This window comes from Stegostoma tigrinum, chromosome 36 (genome assembly GCF_030684315.1).
Source record: "Stegostoma tigrinum isolate sSteTig4 chromosome 36, sSteTig4.hap1, whole genome shotgun sequence".
NCBI lineage: Eukaryota > Metazoa > Chordata > Chondrichthyes > Orectolobiformes > Stegostomatidae > Stegostoma > Stegostoma tigrinum.
The window spans coordinates 6,422,859-6,439,210 of NC_081389.1; the positions used below are offsets into that span (position 1 = coordinate 6,422,859).

The 16,352-nt window shown below is 46.4% G+C and overlaps 1 protein-coding gene across 2 annotated transcripts in view; it reads left to right on the plus strand.

The window, feature by feature from the left end:
* The first annotated feature begins 3,241 nt into the window (after positions 1-3,241).
* Positions 3,242-16,352, plus strand: part of alpk3a (alpha-kinase 3a) — an 80,848-nt gene continuing 67,737 nt past the window's right edge. Inside the window, exons 1-3 of one of the 2 annotated variants that reach the window (XM_048520944.2) lie at positions 3,242-3,352; positions 3,644-3,963; positions 14,423-14,544. In XM_048520944.2, the coding sequence (XP_048376901.2) occupies positions 3,800-3,963; positions 14,423-14,544 (286 nt within the window). In that variant the 5' untranslated portion in view covers positions 3,242-3,352; positions 3,644-3,799. The remainder of the gene's footprint in view (positions 3,353-3,643; positions 3,964-14,422; positions 14,545-16,352) is intronic. The other variant, XM_048520946.2, reaches the window with a different exon arrangement.

The window sequence follows — 16,352 nt, forward strand, 5'->3', positions numbered from 1 at the left end:
GCCTTCCTCAGAACTGATGGTGGCTGGGACAATGTCAGTTTATGAGCAGAAAATAGGGGGTGGCTGGGTTGGGGAGTAAACGATAGGATAGAGCCCAAAGAGAGAGAAAGACAGTTGGACAAAGGAGTTGCTAATGATCAGGCTGGGAGGGTGAATAGTTGTTGATGGGGACTGTTAGTGACTAACAACAGGGGGTGTGTAATGGCAGGCTATGTGGTAACAAGGCCTGGTATGTGGGTGGGGGCTGGGACAGGGGAGAGTTTAGGCCCTCAAATTATTGAACTCAATATTGAGTCCGGAGGGCTGCAGGGTCCGCAAGCGGAAAATGTGGTGTTGTTCCTCCAGCTTGTGCTGGGGCAGTTCTGTCAAAGGTGCAGTGGGGAAAGGCCATGTCTTTCAAACACAGCATCTGAAAACTGTATAATCTCTCTGGCTGAGTACTTTATAAAGAATGAACATTGTGAAGACCAAGAGAACTGCAATTATATTAAGACACTTCAGAGTGGAATATAGAAAATAAAGAAAAGTTTATTTCTAGAGATAATAGGAACTGCAGATGCTGGAGAATCCAAGTTTCTATCATGTTTTAGATGATTTTCATTCTGAAATGTTTTGCCCTCAGGCTGTGGGCATGGAATGTATTTTGTAAGTATTATTGCGATTGCAATTATATCGACAAGCCTTGACAAAAATCATTACCTCTTTCTCCAGACCTTCTTTGTGAAGGTGCAGTACACAAGGAGATGGCCAACGTGCCGAGGAGGTGAGGCTCTGGGCATATAGATATAGGAAGCATCTGATGAGAAGGGATTATCTCACCAGCAGTTAACAGACATCTTACAGCTTGTTTGTAAACTCTGGTGATGAGGCGTACAAAACTTTATCTGTAATATTTAAATTAAAATGTTTTGCAATTTCTTCTTACAGATATTAAAAAAGAAAGAACATCCTTTGTGAAAGAACGCTAGAAACAGAACTGAATGATCCACGTAAATATTGTGCCTACAAAAGCAGGTCAGAGGCTAGGAGTTCTGCGGTGAATAACTCAGCTCCTGACTCCTCAAAGCTGGTACCCTGTCCATATAGCCCAAGTCAGGAGAATGACAGGATACAGTCAATTTGCCTGGATGTTCAAGGTGTAAGTTATTTCAAAGCTCATACTACTCGCAGTGTGGTAAGACTGTGCCTTTGAGAGAAATGCCCTGTTCTGTTTCTGTTGCAGAGGGGTGTTGTCACATTGGTGCTGATATCATTCCTTCAGACAGTCTGTTGGTACACAGCTTCGAGTTCTCCTTGGGTGTTTTTTTTAAAGTGAAAAGATTCATGAGTGGGCAGAGTCAGGCTCACACAGACAGAGGATTCTAGTTTTGCTTTCAGCTAGCTGGCTGCTTCAGCTGAACGATTGGGTTCTCGGCTGCTAGAGTGAAGTCTTAGATAGAGAGGTTTCCTCTTAAAAATCAAAATGGGCTGATTGTTTCTTTCAATGTTTCTTTCAACTGGACTGGAAAGAGACAACACATGAGAATGGCAACTGTGTTTGTGCATTTGTCTTTGCCAAGGTGTGTTTATGGGATTCTCCCCATATTAAAAAAGTTGATGATTAGTGGTTAAATAATACATTATCTTGTTAAGTATCTCAATAAAGCCAATTCTTCTTTTTGTTGTATTTTAACTGTGTTGTAAGAATAAAGTTTCTTTTCATTAAAGCTTTGGAGTGGACCAAACCAATCACATCTGAAGCACATCACTTTACCTTTTAAAAACATAGAAAAGTTAGGGTGTAGGTTATCTCCATATATACCTTGGCAGGCTCTGGTTTGGTCCATAACGGCAAAAGCTGTGCAGGGGAATTTGTTTGTAGATTATGCACCTTACTCATTTGGCTGTTTTCTTTATTTTTATTTCAAAAATATACTTTATTCATAAAAATATCCTTATGTACATACATAGTGACCAAAGCAGTTTGGTTCTGTACAGTAACTTATAAAGAAGCAAACAAACATCAGAAACAAAGACAGAAGTTGCTGGAAAAGCTCAGCAGGTCTGGCAGCATCTGTGGGCAGAAATCAGAGTTACTGTTTCCAGTTGAGTGGCCCTTCATAGGTAACCCACAGATGCTGCCAGATGTGCTGAGCTTCGCCAGCAACTTCTGTCTTTGTTTCTGATTTACAGCATCCGCAGATCTTTTGGTTTTAAAACAAAGATGGAAGTTTGACTCTATCCAGCAAACAAACCCGAGGCATGTTTGGCTGCTTTCACACAATCCCGCAGAGTGGTAGTGAGATGGATCCTCTGGGTCTGCATAGATTGGCTGCAAGGCCATTTCTGCTTTCACTCTTGGTTGCAGTTGACTGGGTGTTCTTAAACATTGCTATGCTATGCTATCACAATGGGGCAGGTGAGGAAGGAGATGCCAAGAACGATGTCAGTCAATACACAGATCGAAGTCATTCTATTGATGTTGTGGTGCACAGTGCCCAGACTACCTGCCTCCTTTCTTGCATGGAACAAACCAGGCAACTGTCCTGTGTTCTTGCCAAACATTCAGTGAAGATGGGAGGGCAACATTTTTCTTCTAAATGCCCCATGGTTTTTCTGTAGGATTGATTGGTATCTATGAAGATTAATTCTTAGAAATCTGCAAGGCAATACAGGAACCATAGTTTAAACCCTCATTATTCCTGATTCAGGAAGCAGCATTCACTTGCACAGTCTCTCCCTTTACATTTAAAGGATGAAAAGGAGTTGAGGGGTTGGGAGGGCGGGTGTGGAAGTTTTGGGGGCTGTATTGTTTCATTTAAGAGCATGGCTCAGGCATTGTGTTGCCCCATTTGATTGATAGCTCCGGCTGAGTTTACTGGCTCTTCCAGGCCTGGCCAAACTCGCCTGGCATGTGTTGGTCAGTCAGCCTTACACAAGCGCGCACACACACAGGCACAACAGCTCCAACAGGCAACACAGCCTCGGGAATTAACCTGTTTAAAAAGACAAATCAACAAAGTGCACTGTGAAAACCCCGTCAGACAGAACCTCCTCTTCATCACCCCTTTCCGTATGTTTGTGTGTGGAATTAAACTGTGCCCAGGATGCAATAAGTAAACTGTTGCAAAGTGTCATTCGTATTTGCAGACCGCAGGGTTCCTTAAATAGTCCTGGGAATAGGGAGGGGGTGTTGATTGACAGCTACAGACATTCGAGCAAAGTGGGGGCGGGGGGGGTGGGTTTGCAGGCTAGTCTCAGAGGAGCTGGAATGGTGAGGACAGATTTTGCTCCATTGTATTAGAGCCATTATTTTGTATATTAGAGACGTGTAAACCGGGGGCTCCATTGTGAAAACACAGGGAGACGAAAGGTAAGCTGGTCTTTTCAAAAGAGATAAAACGGTGCATCAGGGAGACAGCCTTCTGAAACTGTCGCGGGTCTATTTTTAAACGCATTTCGCCCTGCTATAACTTTGCACCCAACGTACTTGTTAACAAGCAGATAATTTGCAGATTCCTAAAATTATAAAGAGGCGTTGGGATTGACAATTGCAATGTCAACTCCTTACACACCACAAATTATTGGCGTCCTTTCTCAATTATATTTACTTGGAGAGTGGCAAGAATTAATGTCACTTTAATGTTTAAACTTGCTTCAACAGCAGCCGAGAGACCACAGGGACTGGACATTGTGGATTGCCCCGGGTGAAGCTGCGTTGAAGACTTCCCTAGGAGTGGAGCTGAGCTTTTGGAGTTAGTTTCTGCGCCGGGGGACCCGAGCTTTGGAAGGAAAGGGCAGGGAGAGTCTGTGATCCTCTATGTCTAACAAAGAGGTGAGCAACAGCAGAATGAGTTCCAAGCGGACGGTCCGCTCCTATTCCGCCAACGGCCGCTATTCTCTGGACATCAAAGAGGAAGATGAGCCTCCTGCCAGGGGGGAGGCCAGTCGTAACTACTTCCTCAATGTTCGACCTGAGAACAGGTGAGAAAGAAAAGGTGGGGGGGGGGAGGTTGTAAGAAAGCTACCGTCTATCCCTCGCGAGGTTACTCAGCCCCTCTAACCTAGCCCTCCATTCAGTTACAACTCCTGAAATAGCAAATCGGAAGGGATTAAACCACCCTTCCAAATGGGGATCCCCAGCAGGAATGAGAAAGGGTCAACATGTAGAATAGACATTTTTTTAAATCAAGACAACACTTCCGGAGATAATGGAAGGCTCCAACAACTGTGGTGCCCACTGGACTGCTGTGTGCCAGCAGACACTGCAAACTTAATGTGGTTATAACTGGGAAAGAGGGGCAGAGAGGCAGGCACTAGGACCCTGTCTCCCCACCCTCCCTCACCTCCACAGTCTGGGCCTAGGCCATTCAGTTCCTCCTCTGATGGCTCATCTGTCTGTTTCACCCCGTCGACCCAGTTTGGACCCTTCATGGCCCGTTTAGTCCACCCCCACCCAGCACAACCATTCCACTTCCACCCACCCCGAACCACTCCACCCCTACCCACCCCGACCATTCCACCACCCCCACCCACCCCAACCATTACACCCCCACCCACCCCGACCATTCCACCACCCCCACCCACCCCAATCATTACACCCCCACCCACCCCAATCATTACACCCCCACCCACCCCGACCATTCCACCACCCCCACCCACCCCAACCGTTACACCCCCACCCACCCCGATCATTCCACCCACCCCGACCATTCCACCCCCACCCACCCCGACCATTCCACCACCCCCACCCACCCCAACCGTTACACCCCCACCCACCCCGATCATTCCACCCACCCCGATCATTCCACCCACCCCGATCATTCCACCCACCCCGATCATTCCACCCACCCCGATCATTCCACCCACCCCGATCATTCCACCCACCCCGATCATTCCACCCACCCCGATCATTCCACCCTCCCCGATCATTCCACCTCCACCCACCCCGAACCATTCCACCACCAGCCACCGCGATCATTCCACCCCGACCATTCCACCCCCACCCACCCCGACCATTCCACCCCCACCCACCCCGACCATTCCACCCCCACCCACCCCGACCATTCCACCCCCACCCACCCCGATCATTCCACCTCCACCCACCCCGATCATTCCACCCACACCCACCCCGACCATTCCACCACCAGCCACCGTGATCATTCCACCCCGATCATTCCACCCCCACCCACCCTGACCATTCCACCCCCACCCATCCCGATTATTCCACCCCCACCCACCCCAAACCATTCCACCCACACCCGCCCCGACCATTCCACTACCACCCACCCCGATCATTCCACCCCGTTCATTCCACCACCACCCACCCCGACCATTCCACCACCACCCACTCCAACCATTCTACCCCCACCCACCCTGACCGATCCACTCCGACCATTCCACCACCACCCACCCTGATCATTCCACCCCAACAGTTCCACCCCCGCCCACCCTGACCGTTCCATTCCACCCCCACCCATCCTGATTATTCCACCACCACCCACCCCGAACCATTCCACCACCACCCACCCCGATCATTCCACCCCAACAGTTCCACCCCCACCCACCCCAACCATTCTACCCCCGCCCACCCTGACCGTTCCATCCCGACCATTCCACCCCCACCCACTCCAACCATTCCACTCACACCCACCCCCACCTCCCCGATCATTCCACCCACACCCACCCCGACCGTTCCACCCACACCCACCTCGACCATTCCACCCCGACCATTCCACCCCCACCCACTCCAACCATTCCACCCCCACCCACTCCAACCATTCCACCCCCACCCACCCCGATCATTCCACCCCGACCAGTCCACCCACACCCACTCCAACATTCCACCCCCACCCACCCTGACCGTCCCACCTCGACCATTCCACCCCCACCCATCCCGACCATTCCACCCACATCCCCCCCGACCATTCCACACCCACCTACTCCGACCATTCCACACCCACCTACTCCGACCATTCCACCCCCACCCACTCCAACCATTCCACCCCCACCCACCCCGACCATTCCACCCCCACCCACTCCAACCATTCCACCCCCACCCACCCTGACCGTTCCAGCCCGTCCATTCCACCATCACCCACCCCAACCATTCCACCCCCACCCACCCCGACCATTCCACCCCCACCCACTCCGACCATTCCACCACTACCTGCCTGCTTAACAATGATTTATCAGTATCAGCTTGGAAATGTTCCACGACACTCTGCTTCCCACACTCCCCTCACCCCCCAGCCATTTCTGGGGGAGGAGAAGGTGCTTGGAGGCAGTTTTGTTCATTCTTTCACTAGACATGGCCATCTCCAGCTGGTCTAGCATTTCTCGCCCATCCCTAGTTGCCCTTGAGAAGGTGGTGGTGAGCTGCCTTCCTGAAAACTGCAGTTGATGGAATTGACGCTGGATGGTCATGTTTTGGGAATCTGGGTTCAAATCCACCTGGGCAGATGGTGGAATTTGGATTAAATAAAACAAATCTGGGATTAATAATCTAATAGTGACAATTAAACCATTGATTGTTAGGAAAAATCCCCCTGGTTCACTCTTGTCCTTGTTGGAGGGAAATCTGCCATCCTTACCTGGTCTGGCCTGCATGTGACGCCAGACCCACAGCACTGTGGGTGACTCTGAACAATTAAGGACAGGCAATAAATGCTAGCCCAGCAAGCGATACCCACATCTCGTGAATGAATTAAAAAACAGTCACAATGTCCTTAGTTGGGGGTAGTTCCAGGATTTTGACCCGGCCACGGTGAGGGAATGACATTACATTTCCAAGTCAGGACGAGGAATGGCCTGGAGAGGAACTTGCAGGTGATGGTGTTCCCATGTATCTGCTGCCCTTATCTTCCTGGATGGAGGTGGATGCGGTTTTGGAAGGTGCTGTCTAAGGATCTGCAGTGCATCTTGTAGATAGTACTCACTGCTGCTGTTCATTGTCAGAGTTAGGCAGAATGTATGTTTTTGGATGTGGCGCCAATCAAGCGGGCTGCTTTGTCCTGGATGCTTCTTGAGTGTTGTTGGAGCTGAGTGGGGTATGCTCCATCACACTAGTGCGAGTGAAGACCACCATCTCATAAACTTCTCAGCCAGAGCTCCAGGGGTACAGCAGCTAATGAGGGTGGAGGTAGGGGGTTAGTTGGGCTTGCCAGTCTTGGGCAGTGATGACTGAGGGAGTGAGCAGGTAAGCTGCTGGGAATGGTCAGGAATCTGTGCAAATACACCAATAAAACAATGCAACCTTGTGGAGAAAAGGCAGGAGAATTGGCACAAGGTCATGACGCTAATCCAGAGAATCGGTTTGCACACGATGGGCCGAATTCCTAACCATAACAAATTCACTGATTCTGTGAAGCTGGATCTACCCCTGAACTCAGTTGGGGTGGATGGAGGGGAGTGTTATTTTGAGACTTTTCCAGAGGTTGTAAAATCATGAGGGACATGAATAGGATGAATAGTCAAGGTCTTATTTTTCCAGGGTGGGGGAGCCCAAAGCTAGAGGCCATAGGTTTAAGGTTTAAAAGGGACCTAAGGGGCAACTTTTTCACACAGAAAACCCATCTGATTCATTAATGCCCTGGCCTACATGTCATCCCAGCCGTTTCTTTACTCAGGAGGTAGTGAGCCTGTGGAACTCTCTACAACAGGAGGCTGGGACACTGCGTGTAATCAGGAAAGAGATTGGTTGTTTTTAAGGTATTCAAGGCATTGAGGAGTATGGGGTGAAAATAGGAATATGAGATATAGGATCAGCCATGATCATACTGAATAGCGAAACAGGCTTGAAGGGTTGAATGGCCTTCTCCTGTTCCTACTTTCTATGTCTCTGACCCACAGTAATGTTCTGTTCACTGCTCTGTGAAATGGCTGAGGAAGCCGCTCAGTTCCAAGGTAATTAGGGATTGGCACCATACTACCTTGCCAACAATGCCCATGGAATCAGTGCTGGGCCCACTTTTGTTTACCATTTATGTAAATGATCTGGATGAGAATACAGAAGGCACGGCTAGTAAGTTTGCAGATGATCCCAACATTGGTGGTGTAATGGAGAGTGAAGAAGGTTATCTAAGATTACAAACAGATTGTGATCAATTGGGTCAGTGGGCTGAGGAGTGGCAGGTGGAGTTTAATTTGGATAAATGTAAGGTAATGCATTTTGTTACAACAAACCAGGGCAGGACTTATACAATTAACGATAGGAACTTGGGTGGCCTAATAGAACAGGTGTAACTAGGTACAGAAACACAGTGGCCTGTCCTTTCCTTATTTCACATACTTGCACTGTTCCTGTTTGACTTCTCACAATTCACAAGAACTGTTGAGGCAAAGTAAGGTTCTCTGTCTCCCTTATTCTTGGTAATGCTGACCCTTTTGCCCTCTTCTTACTGATTCACCAACTAATGGGAAACATTCATTCATTCTTTAACATTGCAAAACCTTTTCAGCGATTGAAAATCTCAACTGGAATGCCTCATTTCTGACGAAGGGTCTGGGCCTGAAGCGTCAGCCTTCCTGCTCCTCTGATGCTGCTTGGCCTGCTGTGTTCATCCAGCTCCACAGCTCATTATCTGTGGAATACCTTCAGCTGTTTTATGAAGGAAAGCCTAATGCTGTTAGCTCTTTTTATGATTACCATACCACAGCCCCTCCCCTGAAACCACTGTCGGAGTTCTTTCTTGCTGTGACCTTTCCATGGCTTTAGGATGTTTCCCTATTAAAGGTGTGCCAAATCTCAGGCAGTCGTTCAGCAGCAAACAAGTTTGAAGTTAGAAGTTGACTTGACAGTAAGAACAGAGGGTGGTGGTAGGGGGTTGCTTTTTGGACTGGAGGCCTGTGACCTGCGATATGCCACAAGGGCAGGTGCTAGGTCAACTGCTTTTTGTCATTTATATAAATTATTTGGATGTGAATATAGAAAGTATGGTTGGTAAGTCTGCAGATGACGCCAAAATACGTGGTATAGTGTACAGTGAAGAAGATTATCTCAGAGTACAACAGGAACTCGATTAGATGGGCCAATGGGCCGAGGAGTGGCCGCTGGAGTTTAGTTTAGATAAATATGAGGTGTTGCACTTTGGTAAGGCCAATCAGGGCAGAGCTTACACTGTTAATGGTAAGGCCTTGTGGAGTGTTGCTGAACAAAGAGAATTCAGAGTGCAGGAGCAGAGTACACTGAAAGTGATGTCACAGGATGATGAAGAAGGAGTTTAGCATGCTTGCCTTCATTGGTCAGAACATTGAGTATGTGAGTTTGGATCTCATGCTGCAGCTGTACAGGACATTGGTTAGGCCACTTTTAAAATCCTGCATATATTCATGGTTGCCTTTCTGTAGCCTGGATGTTTTTAAACTTGAGAGGGTGCAGAAAAGATGTGGCTGGGACAGGAGGGTTTGAGCTATAAGGAGAGGCCGAATAGGCTGGGTCTATTTTTCCTGGAGTTTTGGAGGCTGAGGGGTGATCTAATGGAAGTTTATAAAATCATGAGAGGCATGCATAGGGTCAAGCCAAGGTCTTTTCCCTGGGGTGGAGAAGTCCAAAACGAGAGGACATATGCTTAAGATTTAAAGAGGACCTTTTGGGTTAACTTTTTCACACAGAGTCTGGTGCGTGTATGGAATCAGTGACCAGAGGAAGTGGAAGAGGCTGGTACAGTTACAATATTTGAAAGGCACCTGGATGGATGTGTGAATAGGAAGGGTTTGGAAGGAAATGGGCAGAATGCTGGCAAATGGGACTAGGTCAGGTTGGGGTGTCTGGTCAGCGTGGACAAGTTAGGCCGTTGAGTCTGTTATGCTGTATGACTCTATGACCCTATAATTTTGTATCTTTCTGTAGCTCTTGCTACCCTAACATTTAAAGATCGATGCACTTCTCCCCAATAATCCTTCATTTTCTAGAGTTTTGGTGTTTGAATATTTTTCCTTTCATATTTCTTCCCTCCCAGAATGGAGCCTCGACATTGTAATAGTCATTGACTCAGCCATTCCAGCTCCATTCACTTTGCGCTATCTCTCTTTGCTCTGAAGTCACCAGTAAACATCGATATTTTTATTCTTGTTATATTGTGACCCATTGATTATACTGATAATCATCGATATATCACTCTTCTTCAGTTTAGGTAATTGAAATAATGTGGAGGAAGATAAAGAGGCCATGTGACCCACCAATAGTTACAGCCACCAGTCAAAAAAACTCTAGCCTGAGACTTGCTTCACAGTCCTCTGTCTAGTGTGACTGTATCTCCTTTAAAATGGCCTATTTTCCTTTTCATTACCTTCTCTACCTTTTCGTCTGTAATTGATTTCCTCAAAATGTCAGTTAAGCTCACCTATAACAATAAGGTGGTGATGTTCTCTCATTGAACATTTCCAAGTGTTCACACAGTTCATTCAAAGTGACCTGGTTTATGGTCCTGTGACTTCATCCTTTGTATAGGGGACAGCATTTTTAACCCCTCTCAAAACCCATGTGAAGGATAAAATACTATCCCCCCGCCTCTTTCTCTTTCCACATGCTGTCCCATCCTTCTGCTGTCCATGTAGAAAACTCAGCCCTAGGAACACGAGGAGGCCATTCAGCCATTTCCACCATTTGATATGATCATGATCAATCCTGTATCTCAATGCCATGTTTCTGCTTTCTCTCCATTATCCTTGATGCCTTTAATGTCTAAAACTGTAGCAATCTCTTTTTCGAATATATTCAGAGACTTTGTGTCCACAGTCTTCTGTGGTAGAGAAGTTTATGGGACCACTACCCTCTGAGTGAAGAAATGTTTTCTCATAGACTCATAAAGTCATAGAGCTATATAGCACAGAAACAGACCCTTCGGTCCATCTCGTCCATGCCGACCAGATAGCCTAAATAAGTCTAGTTCCATTTGCGAGCATTTGGCCCGTATCCCTCTAAACCCTTCCTGTTTAATATACACACCCAGATGAAATATAAATGTTGTAACTGTTCCAGCCTCCACCACTTCCTCTGGCAGCTCATTCCATACACGCACCACCCTCTGTGTGAAAAAGTTGCCCCTTAGGTCCCTTTTACATCTTTCCCCTTTCAACTTCAATCCATGCCCTCTAGTTTTGGACTTGCCCACCCTGGGGAAAAGACATTTTCTATTCAACCTATCGATGCCCCTCATGATTTTATAAAACTTTATAAGGTCACCCCTCCCCATCTGACACTCCAGGGAAAATAGCCCCGGTGTGTCCAACCTCTCCCGATAGCTCAAACCCTACAACCTGACAACACCCTCGTAAATGTTTTCTGAATCTGTTCAAGTTTCACAGCATCCCTCCTAGAGCAGGGAGACCAGAATGAATGCAGTACTTCAAAAGTGGCCCAACTAACCTGTACATGACCTCCCAACTCCTATACTCAAAGCATTGACCAATAAAGGCGAGCATACCAAACACCGCCTTCACTATCCTGTCTATCTGTGACTCCTCTTTCAAGGAACTATGAACCCGCCCTCTTTGTTCAGCAACACTCCCGAGGACCTTACCATTAAGTGTATAAGTCCTGCCCTGATTTGCCTTTCCAAAATGCAGCACCTCACATTTATTTAAACTAAACTCCATCTACCACTCTTCTGCTGTCCTCACCTGCTCATAAAAACTGAAAGAATTGTGGATGCTGTAAATTAGTTAAAGTTTTGGGTCCAGTGACTCTTCCTCAGAACTTGAGAAAAATCATGTTAATGTTTCAGCTCTAGTGACCCTTCCTCAGAACTTGAGAAAAATCATATTAATGTTTCAGGTCTGTTCTGAGGAAGGATCACTAACTCTGATTTTTTTTGGCACAGATGCTGCCAGACCTGCTGAGCTTTTCCAGCAACTTCTGTTTTTGTTCCTCATTTCCTCATTTCAGTCCTAATTGGTCTATCCCATATACCCCTGAGACTGTAACCCATGGTTCTAGACTCTAGGGTCACATCCTCCCTGCATCTAGTCTCTCCAGCCCTATTAGATTTTATGTTTCAACGAGATCCCCTCTCGTTCTTCTAAACTCCAGTGAATACAGGCCCAGTTGAACTAGTCTCTCCTCATAGGTCAGTCCTGTATCAGCTTAGTGAACCTCCACTACCCTTCCTCTGTGGCACGTATATCCTTTCTTAGGTAGGGAGACCAACACTGCATACAGGAGTCCAGATGTGGTCTCAACAAGATCCTGGATAACTGAAGTAAGGCATTCATTTGTGAACGCAAATACTCTTCATTAATTTGCAGCACAGAAACAGACCGCTCAGCTCAGCACATTTATAGTGTATCTATGCTCCACATGCACCTTCTCCCATCACCTAATCCCTTCAGCGTTCTTGTCTGTTCTCTATTAATCTTATCCTCTTCAATACATCTGCACTATGCACCTTAACTACCCATGAAAGAACCAGATTCCAAATTTTTCCAGTTCTCTGGCTAAATATAAAAGTTGTCAATACTTCCTTTTATTTTCACAGTCTTTTATTCCCACACTCCTAATTCTCTCTTTATTTTTCCTTTCTGCACTTACTCCACCCTTTTCTTGTAGTCCCTGCATTTGACAAAAAAAGTTTAAACACGCTCTGTGTGTGTGTGCGAGTGTGTGCTGTAATTTAATGTTATGTGTTACATTGACTCAGCAAATTGATGCTATTGCTTTGAGTTCACAAGGTTTTGGGTTCAAATCTCACTCTCGGGCGTGACCAATCAAAGTGAAAGCTCCAGTACAGCACTGAGGCAGTGCAGCAGTCCCTGAGATGCCCTCTGATGGATGGAGTGTGAGACTGAGATCTCTCAGGGTTAGCAAGAGATCCCAAGGCATTATTTTGAAGAAAGTAGGGCATAGTTACTGACTAATATTTATCCCTTAACATTATGTAGCCATTAGCGCAGCTGGATCGAGCTGCGTGCAAATTTTTATTTACTCATGGGGTTGAAGCATCAATGGCTAGGCCAGCATTTATCACCCATCACTAATTAGATAAGAGTTAGCCACATTGCTGTGGGTCTGGAGTTACATACAGACCAGACTGGGTAAGGATGACTGATTTCCCTCTCTAAAAGGTGTTTAATGGACCACATGGTTTTTTTTAAATGAGAATTGACAGTGGTCACATGATTGCCACTGGGCCAACTTTTCGTTTTAGACTGAATTCAAATATTGCCATCTGCTGTGGTGGGATTAGCCTGAGGTTTTGGATGGCTGCAGTGAACCATCAACATCCTGTTGGCTGCAGCCCCGAAACTACATGTCACAAATACTTCATTGATTTGCATAGCTTGAGCTGTGTGCTGCTTACGTATAACACAATGGAAGTGTTGTTTTGTGAAGGTGCTGAGGAGTCAATTAGTTTTTGCAGAAACCACCACACCCCTTCAACAAGATCGCACAGATCTCCACTATTCCTCACAATCTGATTAAAATGCAGCCTTATTATTTTTCATCTGTTTCACAATCTGAATTCATCCTTATTTTATTCTCCCACGGGATAGGGGCATCATTAGCTGGGCCAACGTTTAGTGCCCATCCCTAATGAGCTAAGAGTTCGCCACATTGCCATGGGTCTGGAGTTACATCCACCCCAGATTGAGTAAGGGTGATAGATTTCCCTCTGTAAAGGGCATTAATGAACCATTTATTGCGCGTCCCTAGTTCCTTTGATCTGGTTTGATTTGTTGCAGTCACATGTACCTAAGTACAGTGAAAAGCTTTGTTTTGCGAAAAGTACAGGCAGATCACTCTAAACAAGGGCGTACAGATCATAGGGTGCTTAGACACGGTGAGGAATATAGGTTACACTGCACAAGCAATGCATAAAGCAAGATCAGCATCATTTGAGGTTAGAGAGTTGCCCATGAGGAGGTGGTGGTGAGCTGCCGAATTGAATTTCTGCAGTCTATGTGCAGCCGAGAGGAAATTCCAGATTTTGACCCCCGCACACTGAAGGAATGGCAGTGTATTTCCAAGTCAGATGGTGAGTGACTGGGAGGGGACTGTGCATGTGCTTGTACCTGCTGCCCTTGCATTTCCAGAGGTCACCGGTTTGAAAGGTGCTGTCAGAGGAGCCATGATGAGTTGCTGTAGTGCATCTTATAGATGGTACACACAGCTGCCCCTATGTATCAGTGATGGAGGGAGTGAATGATGAAGGTGGTGAATGGGGTGTCAATCAAGTGGGCTGCTTTGTCCTGGATGGTGTTGGGTTTTTGGAATCTGTAAGTGAAAGCAAGTGTGGAATTCTTATTACAAGTTTCATTGACATAAGAAATATTGTTATCTCTTTATTACACCCTCACAGTGACAGGAATTGTCCCTATGTATATCGGAGATTAGCCGTAACATGACCGATGTACAGTTGTATTAAATTTTGATTTGGATTTTAACTGTGCAGAATAGGGTTAAATACGGTTTCACCCTGATATCTTGCGCATTGTTTTATTTTAGGCAAACGTTTTGTAACATCATCGCTCAGATAACTGAGGAGACCCAGCCTGGATTTGAAACCACATTGAAGTCCCATGCGGTATCTGAGGATACTGATGTCAAGTTTACATGCACAGTTACAGGTAACCATTCATTTTTCAACTGATGTGACGACTGAATGGTTTTGTGTGTGAACGGCTGGCTGTTTTATGACCAGGATGTTACTCATGTAACTCAGACCGTGTCATGGAGGACTCTGAACATGGAGACTCAGGCTTAATGCTCATCTAAGTCTCTCCAGGACCAAGTCCAGACGTGAACCATTCAGAAGGCATCAGCCTGCAGTACTCCAGAGGGAGATCCTAGTTCAGACTTCAGTGTCGAGCAAAGGCTAGAATCTTCCATAGCTAGTCAGGAGACCAAGTTAGAATCTTAGTCTCCCTGGATTTGGAGGTGGATTGGTAGAACTTTTGGCTTGCGTTTATCACTGTTAAACTTCATGGAATGCCCAACTGGAACCCCAAGTAGTAACAAAAATACTAATCACTAGCTTTGCTCAAGTGCCATGTTGTCTTTGGCATGTCGATGTTAACTAACAAATACTCCACATTCCTGCTCATTTCAGATTTTGTACACATTTCCTGGTACTTTATGACTTGGCAAGATGCCTCAGGGCAATTGAGGTCTCAGGACTATATTAGTACATGATTAGGATGGGGCTATACAACTCGTCAGGAGTTCACCATCAGTTTCCAGTCCTCAGCATCAGATACATGTGCACAACATGGACAGGGGGAATCATTAGGAGAGAGTCCATAGGGGAGGTGATGGCCTCGTGGTATTATCGCTACGCTATTAATCCAGAGGCCCAGGGAACATTCTGTGGACCTGGGTCCGAATCCTGCCACATGTGGAATTTGAATTCAGTATATTAAAAAAAAATTGGAATTAAGAGTCTAATCATGACCATGAGTCCATTGTTGATTGTCAGAAAATCCCATCTGGTTCACTGAAGCTGACACAATGTGGAGCTGGAGGAACACATCAGGTCAGGCAGCACCAGAAGAGCAGGAAAGTTGACATTTTAGGTCAGGACCTTTCTTCAGAACTTCTTGAGTCCTGACCTGAGGCATTCAGCTCCACACTGTGTTGACTCTGATTCCAGCATCAGCAGTTCTTGTTGTCACCCGGTTCACTAAGGTCCTTTAGGGAAGGAAACTGCCATCTTTATCCAGCCTGGCCTACATGTGACCCCAGACCCACTGTAATATGGGTGACTGTCACTTGCCCTCTGGGCATTAATTGCTGGTCTTACCAATGACACTCACATCCCATGAATGAATTAGAAAACAGCCGGGGATTTGGGGAAGATGTTGGATGATGAGAGAGTTGCCGATAGACAATTTGTAGCCATTTCTGAAAGATGTGATGGATTGCTGTCCAAAAACTTGGCTCAGTAGTTAGTTAGAAAGTATCTTTCCCTAACCATGTTGTGGCAATGTGACTGGACTGGCTCAGGGTAACAGCCCTGCAATACAATGTTTAAATCCCACCAAAGCATCCAGTGAAACTGACGTTTAATTTATGAATAAATGCGAGCTTGAAAGCTAATCTCAGGAAACCCTAATCGAATGATTTAAAACTATCTGGTCTCTTCTGTCCTTTGGGCACATGGCCGCATGGGAATCTGGACATGCAGTAACTTCAGTGCAAATTCCATGAGGAGCGGGGTATTGTTGGCAGGGCCACCATTTGCCACCCATTCCTAATTGCCTTTGAACTAGGAGGTTTGTTGACCCATCCCAGAGGGCAGTTCAGAGTCACCCACCTCACTGTGGGTCTGAAGTCACGTGTAGGTCAGACCAGATTTCCCTCCGTGAAGGGCGTTTGCCAATCAGATGGGTTTTTACGATAATTGACAGTAGTCGCATGGTCCCAATCGCAGTGACTA